This window comes from Echinops telfairi, unplaced genomic scaffold (assembly GCF_000313985.2).
Source record: "Echinops telfairi isolate 266 unplaced genomic scaffold, ASM31398v2 ScPeMD7_7420;HRSCAF=8458, whole genome shotgun sequence".
Lineage (NCBI taxonomy): Eukaryota > Metazoa > Chordata > Mammalia > Afrosoricida > Tenrecidae > Echinops > Echinops telfairi.
This window is the reverse complement of record NW_022111320.1, coordinates 27710281-27726918: the sequence shown is the minus strand read 5'-3', so window position 1 is coordinate 27726918 and position 16638 is coordinate 27710281. Positions and strand designations below refer to the sequence as shown.

General features: G+C 44.3%; 1 protein-coding gene across 1 annotated transcript in view; it reads left to right on the top strand.

The window, feature by feature from the left end:
• TGFBR2 (transforming growth factor beta receptor 2) overlaps positions 1–16638 on the top strand; it is a gene marked incomplete at its 5' end in the record, with an annotated part of 97774 nt that overhangs the window by 38675 nt on the left and 42461 nt on the right. The window contains 2 exons of the mRNA XM_004704046.2: positions 8884–9052; positions 14841–15034. Coding sequence (XP_004704103.2) covers positions 8884–9052; positions 14841–15034 — 363 coding nt within the window. The remainder of the gene's footprint in view (positions 1–8883; positions 9053–14840; positions 15035–16638) is intronic.

Genomic DNA, 16638 nt, shown 5'->3' with positions numbered 1-16638 from the left:
ACAATTTGAGCCAAGCAGTGAGCTGTTTCAGACCTCAGGTCATAATCTTGAGTTGCTTTTCTTTTATAGCATTGGGTTTGGGTTTCACATTTTTCTCCCACTGTATCAAGGACTTGGTTTTCCCCAATAGGCCTATCGGCATACAGTTCATATAAGGTACAGGGTAATCATTCAAGGAGATCTGGATCATGTTGAGGAGAGCTGTGCAGTCATCACCACCATCAGCTTCCGACCATTTTCTTTCTGGTATTCACTGTGAGCTCTTCACCTCCCCTCCCCTGCTGGGCGCCTGGGCAGCCATTAAAGCAGTCACTGTACCTCTGGATCTCCCCATTCCGGATTCCATACACAGAAAACCGTACAGAACACAAGCAAGCAAGCGAGCAAACAACAACCAAAAAACCCACAACAGTGACGAAACAGAGAAAAGCCAACGAAAAGAAAGCACAACATCGAACACTGAAACCACCATAAAGGGTCTGAAGACAAATCAGATGTTATATTTTAACCTGCCTGCGTCTGCCATAGCTGACTTTCCAGTGCCCCCCTCTGATATCAAGGATATTCACATCCCTTGACGATGGTCAGGGGGGTTCACTGCGGGCTTCATCCACGTGTGGACCCTGCAAATGGATGTTGAGCTTCCATTGTCATCCAGAGCCTTCTGCAAACCAAGTGTTCAGAAGTTAAGCTCTGACACCATTCGCTCCTTTGGATTTGGATTTTGTTCATTGGATTCTTGGATCACACAATGTTATCCTTTTCAGAGCAGCTGGTAGAGATGGCCAGGGGCCCCTCTAATTCTTCGGGTCTCCTGGTTGTGTAAGCTGAGGCTTGCTTGGACTAATTGTTTCCATGCGTCTTTTGTTTTGTCCTAACAATTCTTTCTTCCAGACACGGAGAGACCAGTAGTGGCACCTTAACTGCCGACTTAGGGGTTTTTAAAACCCCAGTCACTATTCATCCAAGTAGAATATAGTCTCTGTGAACTACACTATGCCAGCTGACCTTAGTGCCTTCTGAAACCATGGTCCAGAATCCCCAAGCACAATGATTCAATCCCTTAAAGTATTTGGTTCTACCTAAGACATTTTCATAATTTCGGGCCTTAAATACCGTATATACCCAAGTATAAACCTACCCCAATATCAGCCAAGGCACTTAATTTTACCACAAAAAATGCATTAAAAATGTTCAGAAAAACTCGGCTTACACACGTGTATAAATATGTAACTCCATTTCACTCATGGATATATTTATAGAACAGGTTGATACACATATACAACTACCCTGTTTCAAATCTATATCATTAGTAGGTACACTCACACTATCCAGCTCCCTCTTGTTCGGCCTACATGTCAACTCACGCATCTATTCAAAGATCAATTACTACAGGACTGTATATAACAGCCCTTACCTCTGTTACCTATACCTTGCCTTTTCTTGGTGAACATCACGCACACACACTCACACACACACTCATGCCTTCAGGCCATTCATTGCTTCTTTCTTGAGTGCTCCCAGTATGATTCCAGTTAGTGAAGGAGTGGCCAGTTAGTGAAGCAAGAAGTCTCTGCCGCTCCTTCTGGTGGCCCTGAACCTGTGGAACTTCAAGGAAAGTCTTGGAGGCTACATGAAAGGTCCTATTTCTTTCTTTCTTTTTTTTAATCATTTTATTAGGGGCTCATACAACTCTTATCACAATCCATACATACATCAATTGTGTAAAGCACACTTGTACATTCATTACCCTCATCATTCTCAAAACATTTCCTCTCCACTTAAGCCCCATTTGGGTTTTAAGCAGTCTGGATTCTCTAGTGACATGACACAGCACTGGCATTTAAAGCAGCATTTTATATTGTCTTTATTTTGGGGTCCGTTGTGGGTACCTTGTGGGATACTCCATTCCTTTCCAGTGGGCACTGGCATGATTTGAAATTCTTCTGCATTTACTGAGAACTGGTGATGTGCAAAGCAGGAACGATAAGACCATTCGAATTGAGTCCTATCCTGCTCTCAAGACATTTTGGTTTACTTTGAGAAAGGTGATCTGAACACATTTTAAAAATAATGTTCTGCATCAGAAGTTCTAAATGTGTAATGGACTCAGAGACACGAACTATTTCTAAAATCTCATCCTCTGACTTAATCATGGGGTGTTTCTTGTTTTTTATCAGCCAGAGTGTTTGATGACAGTTGCAAACCCTGGGGAATGCCACACACGGAAGGCTCCTTGATGCGCATCTTTGTTCTGGCATGGGGGATGTGTGTGACAGGCCAAGAGACTCGTCCCACCTGGTCTCCAGGGCCGTAGGGCGTTTTCTGCCAGCATCACAGACCATGGTGGCTATCTGCCAGATGGTTGTCTCAGGGTCTGGCTCTGAAATGCCAACTGCAATTACAGCTGCCATTCAGAGAACAAGTCTTTCAACTCTGGCCCATATGGTTGGCGATCAGTGCCTCAGGCACTGGTCATGGGAGAGGACAGGCTCCAGAGAAATGCAGATAGAATGGAAAGATGAGGAACAGCGACAGAGGCAAGGAAACCAGGGGCTGCATCTGGCCCGCTCCAAAGTGAACGGGAAGGGGAGATAATGGCAAGGCAAACCGGGTTCTCTAAAACCTTCCTGTTCACCATGTGGTAAACCGGCCAGCAGTTTGGGTATCAGCTGGGACTGGAGTCTGGGTTGCTACCTCAGACATGATTATCAAGATTCCTAAAGGATTTTGCACATATGTGAACATTTGAGAAGCACTGCTCGAAGGCGTTGATTCTAATCATCAGTTGCTCTAGATTATTCTTTGAGATGCTACACTGACTTGTGTCAATTTCAATGATTCTGCTGTGAACATGTAGCATGAAGCAAGAGGTTCCCATATGCAGAAAATGAATGTCCAGGTGTTCCCCAAATACATGCCGGAATACAATAGATAATATATGAATTCAAAGATACATAAATTAATTTCTATTGAAGTGTTTAAGATCACTTATGAAAGGTAGACACTTTATCCAACAGTTCAGCTGATAATAGACACAACTCTAAAGACTTGGACTAGTAATCAAACTTCTTTAATATTTATCTGGAATGAGTTTTAGGTTTGTTTTTTTTAATTGTTTTATTAGGGGCTCATACAACTCTTATCACAATTTATACATACATCAATTGTATAAAGTGCATTTGTACATTCATTGCCCTAATCATTCTCAAAACATTTGCTCTCCACCTAAGCCCCTGGCATCAGCTCCTCATTTTTTCCCTTCCTTCCCCGCTCCCCCCTCCCTCATGAACCCTTGATAATTTATAAATTATTATTTTGTCATATTTTGCCCTGTCCAATGTCGCCCTTCACCTACTTTTCTGTTGTCTGTCCCCCAGGGAGGAAGTCACATGTAGATCCTTGTAATCGGTTCCCCCTTTCCAACCCACCCTCCCTCAACCCTCCCAGTATCACCACACACATCACTGGTCCTGAAGGGATCATCTGTCCTGGATTCCCTGTGTTTCCAGTTCCTATCTGTACCAGTCTACATCCTCTGGTCTAGCCAGATTTATAAGGTAGAATTGGCATCATGATAGTTTGGGGAGGAGGGCAGAGGAGGCATTTAGGAATGAGAAGAAAGTTATATGTTTCATTGTTGCTACATTGTACCATGACTGGCTCATCTCCTCCCTGAGACCCTTCTGTAAGGGGATGTCCAGTGGCCTATTTTGGGTCTCCACTCCGTACTACCCCCCTCATTCACTATGATATTATGTTTTGTTCTGATGATACCTGATAACCTGATCTTTTCGACACCTCGTGATCGAGTTTTAGGTTTCTTATTGTGCTCCGCTCTGATCCTCAAAGACAGCTGAACTGTTCCAGAAATAGACACAATTAAGTACTTAATCCATATTCTCAAGATCTAGAACCCCTGTCTCTAAACAGTGAGTTTGGGGAAATGTGTTATAAGAGGAAGGCATTAGGTCCTAGACTGACAGTCTTGATGTTATTCCTGGGGTTGGTTGAAGAGATGCGATATATGGTGGACCATGTGATGCTGTCACGTGCTGAAAGGCAAGCCTATGAATCACTTTCTAGGTGAGGGGCGTTCTCAGTGGATCCCCCTGCATGGAGAACATCATGGGGACAACGTTTGCCTATGATGGTTAGAATATTCCCTAAGGATGCTCAGCTGCTCACAGAAAGTCCACAGACATTTCAAGTATGTTGCTTTCATGTGAGAACATTTTGACTTGAGATTTAGGAGAGTAATTTAACCATGAGAATTAGAAGTAACTTAGAAGTGGGCTTAGCTTTTGCTATAGGATGGTGTTGCTGATTATATTCACATGTATGAATTTACTTCCCTTCCATTCCTTTGGCCTCACAAACATTATGCATTAAATACCAGGAGATGTTTGATACATGGGGTTATGCCTAATGCCATATTATCCCGAGGAGTGGAACGCATAGATTCATACAGTAAATGACCGTCATTCCACCTCTCCATTGGCCCTCCATCCTACTGTGCTTATCACTATATTGCTTAGCATATTATCACTGGCTCTGAAAGACTCTGGCATAAGCCTGGGATCCTTCAACTGGGGCCTACCCGCTTTTGGGACACCTGTGAGCTCTCAAAAAGCTATGAGCAAAATTTGTAAATATGTTGTTTGCAGGGATGAGTTAATAAATCTTTTATCAAAATTAATACAAGAATGACCTCAAGGTTAAGCGTCACTTGGCCCTCTGAAATTAACCCCTTGCTCCCACAAAGCCCTACCAACACACGCACTCATATTTTATGTAGTGCAGTGTTTCCCAAGTATATTCTTCCAGGGACCCGGGATCCATTATGATGTAGTGATTAATTGTTGGGCTGTGATCTGCTTGATCACCAGTTCAAAACCACCAGGAGCTCTGCAGGAGAAAGACTGGGCTTTCAACTCCTATAAACAGCGAGTCTTGGAAACTCACAGGGGATTGCTATAAGTCAGCATTGACTCGATAGCAGTGAGTTTGGTTTTGAGGTTCAGGGACCTGTGGGCTGGAGAGGCTTTGGGGATCAGCTAGCAGGTGGTGAATATGTCCTGAATAAAGGTTTTCAAGTCTAAAATACAAACAAAAAGAAAACATGACGGTGAAGAGAAGTCTGCTGGCCTTCGCATTGATGGCTTCTGCTGTAACAGGAGAGAATGAGTACTCCCTCATTAGTTACTGATGACATCATAAGCTATCATTTAGGTATCTTGCCTGGCACGTAGTAAACCCAACCCAACCCAACCCACTTTCCTTGAGTTAATTTGGACTCCTAGTGACCTTATAGAACAGGGTAGAATTGCCCCTGTGGATTTCTGAGACGGTCAATCTTTATGGGAGTAGAAAGCCTTTCTCCTAAAGAGTGGCTGGTGGTTTCAAAGCGCTGACTGTGCACTTGGCAGTCCAGTGGGTAATCACCAGTGTTCTCAGGAAATGCCTTTGCAGTCCATCCCTGAGACGGACATGCCTTGACCCAGTGGCTGCAGCCCTGGGCTCAAACCTCAGACGGGTGGTGAGGCTGGCGCGGAGCAGGCCGGTTCCGTTCTGCTGCACAGACGTTCACGTGAGGTGGAACCAACTCCACCACACCTAAGAACACATACCCGATGCCTTCAGGTACCAGCTTGTACTGCAGTCAACTTGGCTGTTGACTTTTCTCTCCAAACTCAGTAGAGAGGAATTTTCCTTCGGGGCCTCTGGTAAGCCAGCACACATCTGGCATCTGTGCACGGCCCCAGGCATCGTTTGCACACCCTGCCAACTCCATACCCCTTCTAGAGTTGGGCAGCTTGGTGGCTGCCTACTCTCGGTCTACGTTGCATTGCTCTGGTTTCTTCTCTGTCCTCTGTCACTCGCAGGTGTCACACCTAAGCCACTTACCAGCAGTTTGTCAGCCCTTCTGTGGCTGCTGCTGCTGCCGCTTCCCCACCACCCTCGCCTCTTTTTCTTTACTTCTTACTCTGAACTACCCCCGTTTCTCTGGTGCTAGGGAAGTCTTCACTCTGGAAAGGGACCTCTCCCCACCTCAGGTGGCTAACAGCTAATCACATCCTCTTGAGGTAGATGTTTTTGACAAGCAAACATTTTCCAGCTGTGTTGGGGAGCTGCCCTTTACCTGTCAATTAAGAGTCGTGTTTGCATTGGTCTGTGAATTTTGTTTTGTGGTGTTTTTACAACTAATTCTTTGTCAGTGTTCCCCTGAGGAACATCTCCTGATGTTCCTTGCACCCTTTAGAACAATCACAATATCAGGTGGGGTGGGATGTATGTTTCATCTTCTTTTACGTTCTCCAGATAATCCCAGCATGTCATCGGGGCTGTGAATCTCTGATTTAGATTCCCAGCCTTAATATCAAGTCAGAGGAGATTGCTTTTGTATCTAAAAATAATAATGCTGCCTAACCAGCCAATACATTTCTGAAACATACTAATATAAAATAAGTAAATGAAACAAACAAAATGGCCTTCCTGATATTTTGGGAAATGCCTTATATGGACACCTAGAGGGTCATGTGGGTTGTTTTGCAAATAGAACCAAATCTAATCAGCTAGAAAAAAAATATTTTTTTCATTGTTGTGTTGGTCACAAATTTAACAAGGTCCAGATATTTCTGCCCATATTTTTAGCTAAGCAAAGAGCTCTTGGCCTGGGAGACACTCAGAATTTCAAAATAGTATGCTACCTAAAAATACACTTCCTGAAATGAACTTGAGGTCTGAGCGGGATGAATGGGTTTATTTTTTCTTCTCCTATATTTAATGCTGCCGCAAGAAAGCAAATCTTAAGTTTATATAGATTTGTATATTTAGAAACCTAGAAAACAGGTGCTTGCCCAAGTGACAAAGAGGTGGCATGACAGAAGAACGTTCTGATGACAAATCTAAATTTCACAGGACAGGTAGTGACTGTAAAGGCATTGAACGGTTCCTCCGACCTTCAGCAGAAGCGCACTGAAACAAGCAGGATTGGGGGAGCCGTGAGATTTTTCCATGCTCCTGTGATGGCTGTCCCTTGGAGAGGCACATTCCCAACAATCTAAAGGCCAATGATGAGTCTAGTGCCACTTGTGACCTCGGTCCGGTCTTTTTTCTTATAGAGTGTAATGCAATCATATAATTTGCCTTTACTGATTTATGCCTTGCAGCCAAGTCTTACTTCATATGACCCTCCAAACTCAGCCCTCAATTTTCATCTCATTGCTAATGGAAATGGACTTCACTGAGGGCAAGGATAGGAATGGCCTTATACGTTAGTTTTCTAGTGCCGCCACAGTCCTGAATTTAGAGTTCTCGTCTTCGGGTCTGTGAGGAAATAAGCTTATTTTTCATAGCCATCCACTCTCTGGGGTTTTGTGGCTCCAACATTGAATGAATACAAATGATCATGTATGATAACATGCCTCTCTATTTAAGTAAAGAAACTCTGTATTCCTTTGCACAGGTCAATAAAGGGTCACTTAAGAACTTCTATATTTGGCCTGTGTCAATTTTATCCATTTACTTATTTATCTAATCAATATGTTCGGGGTGTCTTCCATTGCGACAGACTTTGTTTGGGGGACTTTTAAAAATAAATAAAGTGAGTGATAAAGATCTGTAAAGAAGGCTCGTGGAGCTGTCGTCACCAAACTCACCTTCTTGGGGATAAATTATAGGCCAGCAAGTGATTGAAACAGTTGGTGCAGAATCCCGGGGTCACTTTAGCGTGAAGGGGTAACATTTAACTAGAGACTGGGAAGGTTTGAAGACTCTGGACAAAAGAAATAGGGAGCTAGGTGGGGTTAAAAATGGAAGGGTCTTTGCTTCTTCCAGGAGCCTTGTTTTCTAAAAGGGGGTGAATATGGTGTAAGAAGGAGCGTCTCATGGGATAAGGTCAAAGTCAGAGAGGAAATGGGAGGTAGTCCTTAAGGTGGCATTTAGCTTTTCTTCACCTTTGTTTGCCTAGTGCTGTGGCAATGCTGGAGGAGCCCTGGTGGTGCCGTGGTACGTGTTGGGCTGTGATCAGCGTGGTTGGCAGTTGGAAACCACCAACAGCTCCATAGGAGTAAGCTAGGACTTTCTACTCCCGTAAACAGTGACAGTCTCAGAGACCCACAGCAGGGCATTTGGTTTGGGTGTGGTGGTGGTGCTTAGTATTGGGTCTAGGAAGCATACAGTAAGTGTTGGTTAATCAACAGCTTTGCCTCCAGGCTGTAGAGGGAAGTCAGTAGAGCTAGTACCTTGTCAAGAGGGCCCTTAGAGCTCCCTTGTGTGCAGGACAGGAAACTAATGGCAGGGCTATTGCCTCTTCCATGGTTTCTCCTCGCCAGTGACTGACTCTGCTGGTTGTAACCCTCACCTGCCCATGTGAGCTATGGTGCATATGTGGTTTCCCTGTGTTCCCTTTATTTTGGGTGGCTCTGTCTGAACTGCTCCCTTGTCTGCCCTCTCAGATAGACTATCATTCCCTCAGGGTACTGATCATTGTGCCCCACCTTCATAGATACAGGGTTGAGTTTCAGTATAACTTTTGAGGGCACCCAATACGGTGCAGTGGGCTAATGCGTGTTCCTCGATTGATTGGTAAAGATTTTTGTAGAAAGAGAGTTTTGTGATCATCAATGATACATGCAGGAAGTGACTCAGTTGCCCTCCCCACCCTGTCTCATGCACGTGCACACCACCTGACAAGGATGGTCCTTACGAACTGTATACAGGAAAGAGCGTCTTTTCAGATGGGAAGGCATTCGTGTGTCTTTGTCCACATTCATTCTCATGACATTGAGATGATTTGAAATTGCATAACCTCTTTAGGAATTCATTGGCAAGCCGCCTGGCAGTTGGATCATTATCGAATGTATTTTCTCTTTACCCCAGTTAACGAGGACCCGATGGTCGTGGACGAAAATGGTGCAATCAAGTTGCGACAACTGTGTAAATTTTGCGATGTGAGGTTTTCTACCTGTGACAACCAAAAATCCTGCCTGAGCAACTGCAGCATCACGGCTATCTGTGAGCAATCCTACGAAGTCTGTGTGGCTGTCTGGTAAGGCTGCCTTTTCAGAACGCTTTCTTTGTTAAAAGTAAAGTGTGTTTGTAAGACAAAGTCTCTGTGTCTTTGTCCTGCCCTAGGCCGAAGCACCTCTACACCATTTCTTTTCCCCTAGAGTACCTCTCTCTCAATTATGAAATGTAGCTTTACAGATATATTTTGGAATATATAGGTATATCCAAGTATATTTTGGAAATATACCTGTGTATGTGTGTGCACGCACACACACGTTCATACATGATTACTTTTTTTGATTAGATGATAACTTTTTAGTTATCTTTGAACATTTATCACTGGAGGACTCTTCTTCCCAACTTTGAGGCATTAAATGGACACCTCATCCGTAACCCATAGTGACACTGCTGCCGCCACCAAACCCACGTCTGCTGCCTTCAGTGGGCTCGGATCCATAGCAACAGGAGATGGCAGAGTAGAACTGGCCCAGAGGATGGTCAAGGCTGGAAATCTTCATAAACATGGACTGCCACATGTCGCTCTCAGAGGAGCACCTGGCAGATTTTTCCTTCTGCGGCAATCTCAATTTTGTGGGGTAGAAGGAGGCATGAAAAGTGAGCAGCTGGAAAATGGAACCGTGGCTCCAAAAGGACAGTCCTCAAAGAACCAGAAACCCAACTCACTTCTTAGCCAGCAGCTCAGGTTCCATTACCCATCTCTCCTCTGGGCGCTACCATATCCTCCTTGTCTCTTTCTTACTCTTATACACACTCATCACACACACACACCCCTAATATAGTTATTTATACATGTACTATGGGTTCTCCTGGATCATTTAATAAATTTACAATTATGACTTGGGTGCCTGAGGAAAGAGTGAAAGAAACATTAGCAGTTCCCATTTTGTAATAATATGTACTTTTATCCCTTTTGACAGATTAATGGGATATAACATCATCCTGGCTTATTCTGATACTTCTAATTATTGAATTTTGGTGGAGTGGGGAGGACTGTGTATCTCTAAGCCACTTGGCAAATAAGAATAGAAACTCAAATATGTTCCCACTTTTTTATGAAGGAGTCTTCTGAGACTGTCTCTAGACACGTAGTTAGCCTTGATGATAGATCTGAGAAACGTGTGCATTTCTGTACTCACAGTGGGATGAACTGGTTTCTCTAGAACTGAAGGAATGCTAACAGCAAAGACCTGTCACGACAGCTCGCACTACCTGTCAACTGCATTCATGTCCAAATGTGGGCAGTGCTTTTTGAAAAAGGATTTAGACCAAGTGTGTTCAGAGCCAAGCGACCACTGTGGTTAGAGGTATAGAAAGCATGCCATCAGAAAAATGGCTGAGGGAGACCTGGTGAGTCTTGTAAAGAAAGGACATGAGTCTGTTGACAGAGACTTAAAGGACAAGTGGAGAATTAAAAACCTGTGCCACAGAACTCCAAAGGGTAGAGGAGGATGCATAAAACTTACCAGCAATGAGATTTGTGTTCAGTGTAAGCCTGAAAACATTTCACTATCCGCGTTTGCCAATAACAGGGTAGACCGTCTTCTCTTAGAAAACCAAGGGAAACCCAGTAGAGAGGAATGGCCACCTGTTGACCGAGGGAAGGGAAGGGAAGCGACACATGGCAAGGGAACCTCAGTGCTTTCTTCCATGGTTCTAATCCCCAGTCCTGACCGTTATCTGTATACCTGGTGTGGTGTGAGAGCTAACTTCTGCTACCCAAAGAGGATCTTTTAGTTAAGATATGGGTCCTTTACCCAAAATGCAAATTCAATATAAATCAAGTCTCTCTGGAATGACACCATTGCTGTGAAGGAACCTCCTTCTCTCTCCTCTCTCATACCTATAAACATAAATACAATGGATATTCTTTTTACCTGCTTTGCTGAAGGGAAATACTCTTTCATAGTTGGAGTTCAAGTAATGAGAAAGGGAGTTGTCATGGATACTGTTGTGAACTTAGAAGATTCTCCTTCTCAGGTACTCCCTTCCCTAAGCTCAGAATATTAGAACACTTACCCCTGATTGCTTCACCTGTAAGATAATTGGACAGTCCCCCTGCAGAGGACCACCCAGAAGGAATGAAAATTCCAGAGTGAAGTATAGTACTGATGAACCACATAACTATCCTCTCGTTCTTTAATATTTCCTCTCCTTACTATTCTGGTTTCTATTTGTTTTACCCCATTAATTGTGTTAGAGTTGCATATATTTGTATATGTAAGATCATTTGGCACATGAAAGCCAAGATCAATAACCCTTCAGAAAGAGTAACAGGAGTAATGGTTCCCTGGGGGTACGGGAAGAGGGAGGTGGGGAAAATAGGGAGTTGACAGCATTAATGACTGTATAACCCCACTCAGTGGGATCAAACAACAGAATTGTATGTGAATGGATATATTGGGTCATCTAAGATATGGGAAAACAAACAAACTATTATGGGGGGGGGGATAATAAGGGGCCCTGGAGGGCAGGGAAGGGATAAAGGGGAGCTGATATCAAGGAGTTCAAAAAGAAAGAAAATGTTTTATAACTGATTGTGGTAGCAATTGTACATTACTGCTTGATGTGATTGAACTATGGATTGTTAGGATATCTTTAAGAGCTCCCAATTAAATGATTAAAATTTTTAAAAGTAAAAATTATTACATGAATAAAAAAAAAAAAAGAATTCCTTCCACCAAAGAGGGCTGCTTCATTCAAGGGTTCCCCCTTCTCCGGAGTGGTTAGTATCCCATGACTGATGGGCGCTGGGGTGTGCAAATGCCTGACTGCTTTGCTTCCATTTGGGACAACTCTGAAGGATCATCCCAGCTTCGATGCTTCTGCAAAATCAGTGGAGCCCTTTCTGCAGCCTGACCTCCGGCTGAAGCCCCTCATCTGCACAACACTGCCTCCTTTAACCCACACAGGGCACGCGAGAAAATGTTCTGCCCTGAAACTGCAGGACCGCAAACTGAGAACCCCAAATAAGACGGGAGGCTATTTGAAAAGTAGCCCAATGTGGAAACTGAAAGGCATGGTGGGCGCCATGGGAATAATCCCCCTAACACCCTCGCCTCCACCCCCTGCCCTTTACAGTCCTTTTAGTTCCTGTAGTCATTTCACCCATGTCAAGTCTGGACCCGTGTCAAAGAAAAGGATTAAATTCTCCCCACTATGAGACTATCTTGGAATTAAAATAAATTCTGTTATACTGATTCGTTCTCCAGGGAAGGCTTGCGATGACCTCTTCGATGGCTCAGATAATTGTTGCAGGACCCCAAATCAAGTGTATACAAGCAGTCCCAGGTCATGAATGAGATCTAGGGTCTTTAAGTCTTGGAATGCAAGTTGAGTCAGGACAGGTTCATCGTATGGATCTTATTTATTATTGAGTCTTAGTTTTCGTGCAAGGAAGTCTTTTCAGGGAGGCAACAGCTGTCTGTGGAGCAAGTAAAGGAGATTGCGATGATGAATTTGCTGTGAGCGAAGGTTGGTTCCGTCATTCCACAAGTGAGGACAAACTTGTTAAACATGAGCAGATAGGCAAGAGTTGTCCATTTGTCAGATGTATGTAACTCGGGGTCTGCCTGTTTTATCTCACTGGATTTTCCCTCCTAGTGTTCAGTGGTATCGAGGAGTGCTTTGCACAGAGAGGCCAGCACGATGGAGGACTCGCTTGCAGGATGCGTGCAGAAAGCACTGAAGGAAGTTACGCAGCCTCAGGAATTACCGAGTGTCCTCTCAGTGCACTCCGCCCCTTCATCTCGAGCAGCTTCCCAATGAAGCAGCACTAAGCCCTTTTCCTTGGGAGCAAAGGATTACCACGCCAAACTAAAACCACCGTCCCTTTCAGTCTCTCCGTCTCCGTCTCCTCTCCCTCTCTCTTCCTCAGTCGCCACACACATCATGGGAAGGGAGTACGTTCATGTACCATAACCACAGCTTTTGCTAAGACAGATTTAAGATTAAACTATTACTGTATCTGTTGTGTGATGCTGCCCACTTTAGTTTCATGTATTTCCCTGATAGCCGCCCGGAGTACAGAGTCCGATCACCTGTCACTCTGCCTTTCACAGCAAGGTCCTGCCTCAGTGGGACTGGAGTCTTCCTTGTCATCCTTGACCCTTGGTGGTGAGGCTCTTTCATAAAAGGGCACGCGTGCCTCTAGGCTGCACAGATGTCAAAAACACTAACTCCATCCTGGCCGGGTTTTTCCATCCTTCCGTCAGATCCAAACCACTCTGAATCCCAGGTTGATATATTGTCTATTATTATCTTCCAATTAGGCGCTAAGAAGGTGGGCTAGATAAAGTTCTTACTCACTTGAATATGACCCAAGATTCTCTTTGGGTTTCCTTGTTGTGAATTTGTATGTGTGGGGGCTTGAATGTGCACGCATGTTTGTGATTACTTACATAGATGCACTCAGAATTCTTTTAAGAAACTTCCACTATTAACACTGATCTCATCTGGGCCATCATCGCAGGCCTCATTAGTGCTGCTCTAGATCGAGTGCCGTTCCAGACGGTGGGTCTTGGGCACCTGGAAGGATCGATGGAGGATGCCAAGTGATGAGGGATGCTGCGGATAGTTATCCAGGAGGACCCTTTGATGAGGAAAGCAGAATGGCGGGTTTTCTGAGGGTGCTAGACTTTCATCTGGGCTTTGTCAATTATGTGTCAATCATGTCATTTTAAAAATGCAAAGTACTAATTAGATCCAACTGAGCATTTTATAGGGCCTAAATAAACTAACTCTTGAGGATTCTCTGCGCCTTTAGCTGAGCCAGGCTCCAAATCTAGGATGTGAAGGAATTTTAAATCTGAAGTATCTCATTGAGCGGGACATAACAGCGAGCGATTCCTTTCCACGTGTTTTATTCATTTCTTTATTCCCCACCCCACCTTCCTCAAGTGTTCCCATCAGAAATTTGGGAAACTACTTCTTTATCTAGGAGGCTTCTGCCCTCCTTCGCAGCCTGCCAACTGCTGACCTGGAATCCACCCTCCCATAGTGTTCTGGGGCTCAGCAGTAAAAGCAGAGGGAAGGTGACTGCTTTTCCAGGTGTGCTGTTTGAGAAGAAGCTTTTAGCTAAACATGAGTGGGATTCTAGGGAGCGTCTGGTGACTAATTAGCTGTTAACCAGAGGCTCAGCAATTCAGACTGTTGTAACAAGCCATCCTTCCAGGCGATTCTGTGTCAGAATGGTCAAGTCTGAGACCACTGATTTAGAAGCACTCAGTAACAGCTGAAAGGATCTCTGGCTGCCAATCAGAACTCAGCCATATGGATCCAGGAGCTGCTCCGCAGGGGAAAGCTGAGGCAGTCTGCTTCCCTAAAGATGACAGCCTTGGAAACCTCAGGGGGCAGCCCTACCTGCCATTCAGAGTGGACTCCATGGCAGTGGGGCTTTGGTTTGGGGGAGCCAGTCTCTGTCCAGTACATGAGGGATACAATGTGTAAGCCTTGCAGGACAATCTGGATGGGAGGTGTTAACATTTTCTTGAGTATCTAGGAATCTTCTGTTGGCTGATGTCCCGCTCTAGTAATGGCTTCATTAGAACTTAATATGTGCAATTCTCCAGAAGGCCAGTCCTCAAGGAAAGCCCTCCTGTTTGTGATCATCAGTGAGCTCTGAGAATAAGCGACAGCACAACTGAAATGACAGAGGCACAGGAGGCTGTAGGGCAGCCTGCTCCTGTTTGACACAGGAACTCACGACCATTGTTAGAAACGGCTTTATAAATTAAATTCCACCCAGACTGATGTCCTGTGCATTCACTGTCTTTCTCTCTTCCCTTCCCCTGTGGCGCTTTCAATTCCAGGAGAAAAAATGATGAGAACATAACGCTAGAGACCATGTGCCATGACCCTGAGCTCCCGTACCAGGGCGTTATTTCTCTGGAGGACTTTAGGTCGACAAAGTGCATTATGAAGGAGAAGAAAATGTCTGGGGAGACCTTCTTCATATGCTCCTGCAGTGCTGATGAGTGCAATGACCAAGTCTTCTTCTCTGAAGGTAGGTGCTTTCCTCACCGGAGCCCTGGGCCCGCCTTTCTCTGTGTTAATGTCTTGTATCTCTGGCCTGCATTTTATCAAGCCGATCCTCCTCTGACTCATCCTGGAGCGGGCCCTGTTCACCCGGTGGGTGCAGGAAATAGGCACCGTTGGTTCTGGATCTTATCACACCTGGCTCCCTAGGACCCATGTGATTGTCTCCTTTTCTTCCCAAATGGTTTTCGACCCCTGCAGGAGGAGTGGTTCTCCAAGTACAGCCCCCCCCGAAGCAGAAACATCAGAATCACCTAGGAACTTGGCAGAGATGCAAATTCCCAGCCCCCTTTCCCAGATCGACTGAATCCAAAATTCTGAAATAGGCCCTACTTATCTGTGTTGTAACAAGCTGTCTGGAATATTCTGGGGAGGTCGTGAATGAGAACCACTCAGCCAGAGATTAAAAGGAGGGTGTTCGACTCAGGAGAATTCTCTGAATTAACTCGGTTGACTTCTTGGAAGGCTAATCATTGGTGCCACCTCAGAGAAGAACTGAAGTACAGGGGAATATGATGAACAAAGTGTACCCCTGAGGCTTCCAGGTGAGACTAGGTTAGAAACTCACAGCCATCTTTGAAACTCCACAGTTACTTGACTTGGAAGAGGGAAACAAACTATAGTGCCACTTAAACACATGCACACAATATTTAATCATAAAAGTAATTACCAAAAATTCATGAGACAAGTTTTTACAAATTTAAAAATGAAAGCACATTTCATACTTTCCCTCACTTCCAGCCCAATAGATTATAAATCCATCTCTCTCGTTAACATAATTTTCTCTCCTCTTCTCATTGATCATCTTTTGCATCCTCTCTTTCCCTCCTCCTAACTATGCAAACATTTGATTATATCATAAACATTATTTTGTAGTTTCTTTTCAGTCACGGCGTAGTCTTCTTCTACCAAGCAAGTCGATCTTGATAGCTTACAAGAAGGCCTCGCTTAAGCCCAAGGAGCTAACTTCTAATGGTACCATGCCCAGACAGATATACTACCATCTGTAAAATGTGTATCTGGTCTGAATATTCCTGGTCCACAAAGGAATAGTTTAGCGTGTACAGTGTGACGGAAATTGTTAAGTGACTGCACTGATATAAACCCCTTGAGATACTGATGTCCCGACTTTTGGGTTTATTATGACTCTGATGCTAAACATAGGTCTCCATACTGTTTTCCTGCTTATTCCTTAGCACTCAGGAAACAGCACAGCTGATGACTTGGATACCTGAGCGTTTGTGAAGTCACCAAAAAATGTATTGGGGGAGTAGGGGTGGTGGCGGGAGGATAGGGAAGGAAAGCTATGTTTGCTTATTAAATATCTTATCCACCCCACAAAAGAGCATAGATATAAATAGAAATGTTTGGGGAAATCCCTTTCTCCTCTTAGGGTTTCTTCTTTTTTATGAAGGAAATTGACAGATCATCAGGCAATGTTTGTTTCTTCCCTCGAGTCATCTAAGCGGGCAAACATGAGTACTCTTGAGTGCCATATGCCGTCTTGTGATGACTTCAGCACTGTTCTCCCAACCAGCCTTCTGCTCTTTAAACACACACAATGGGATAATC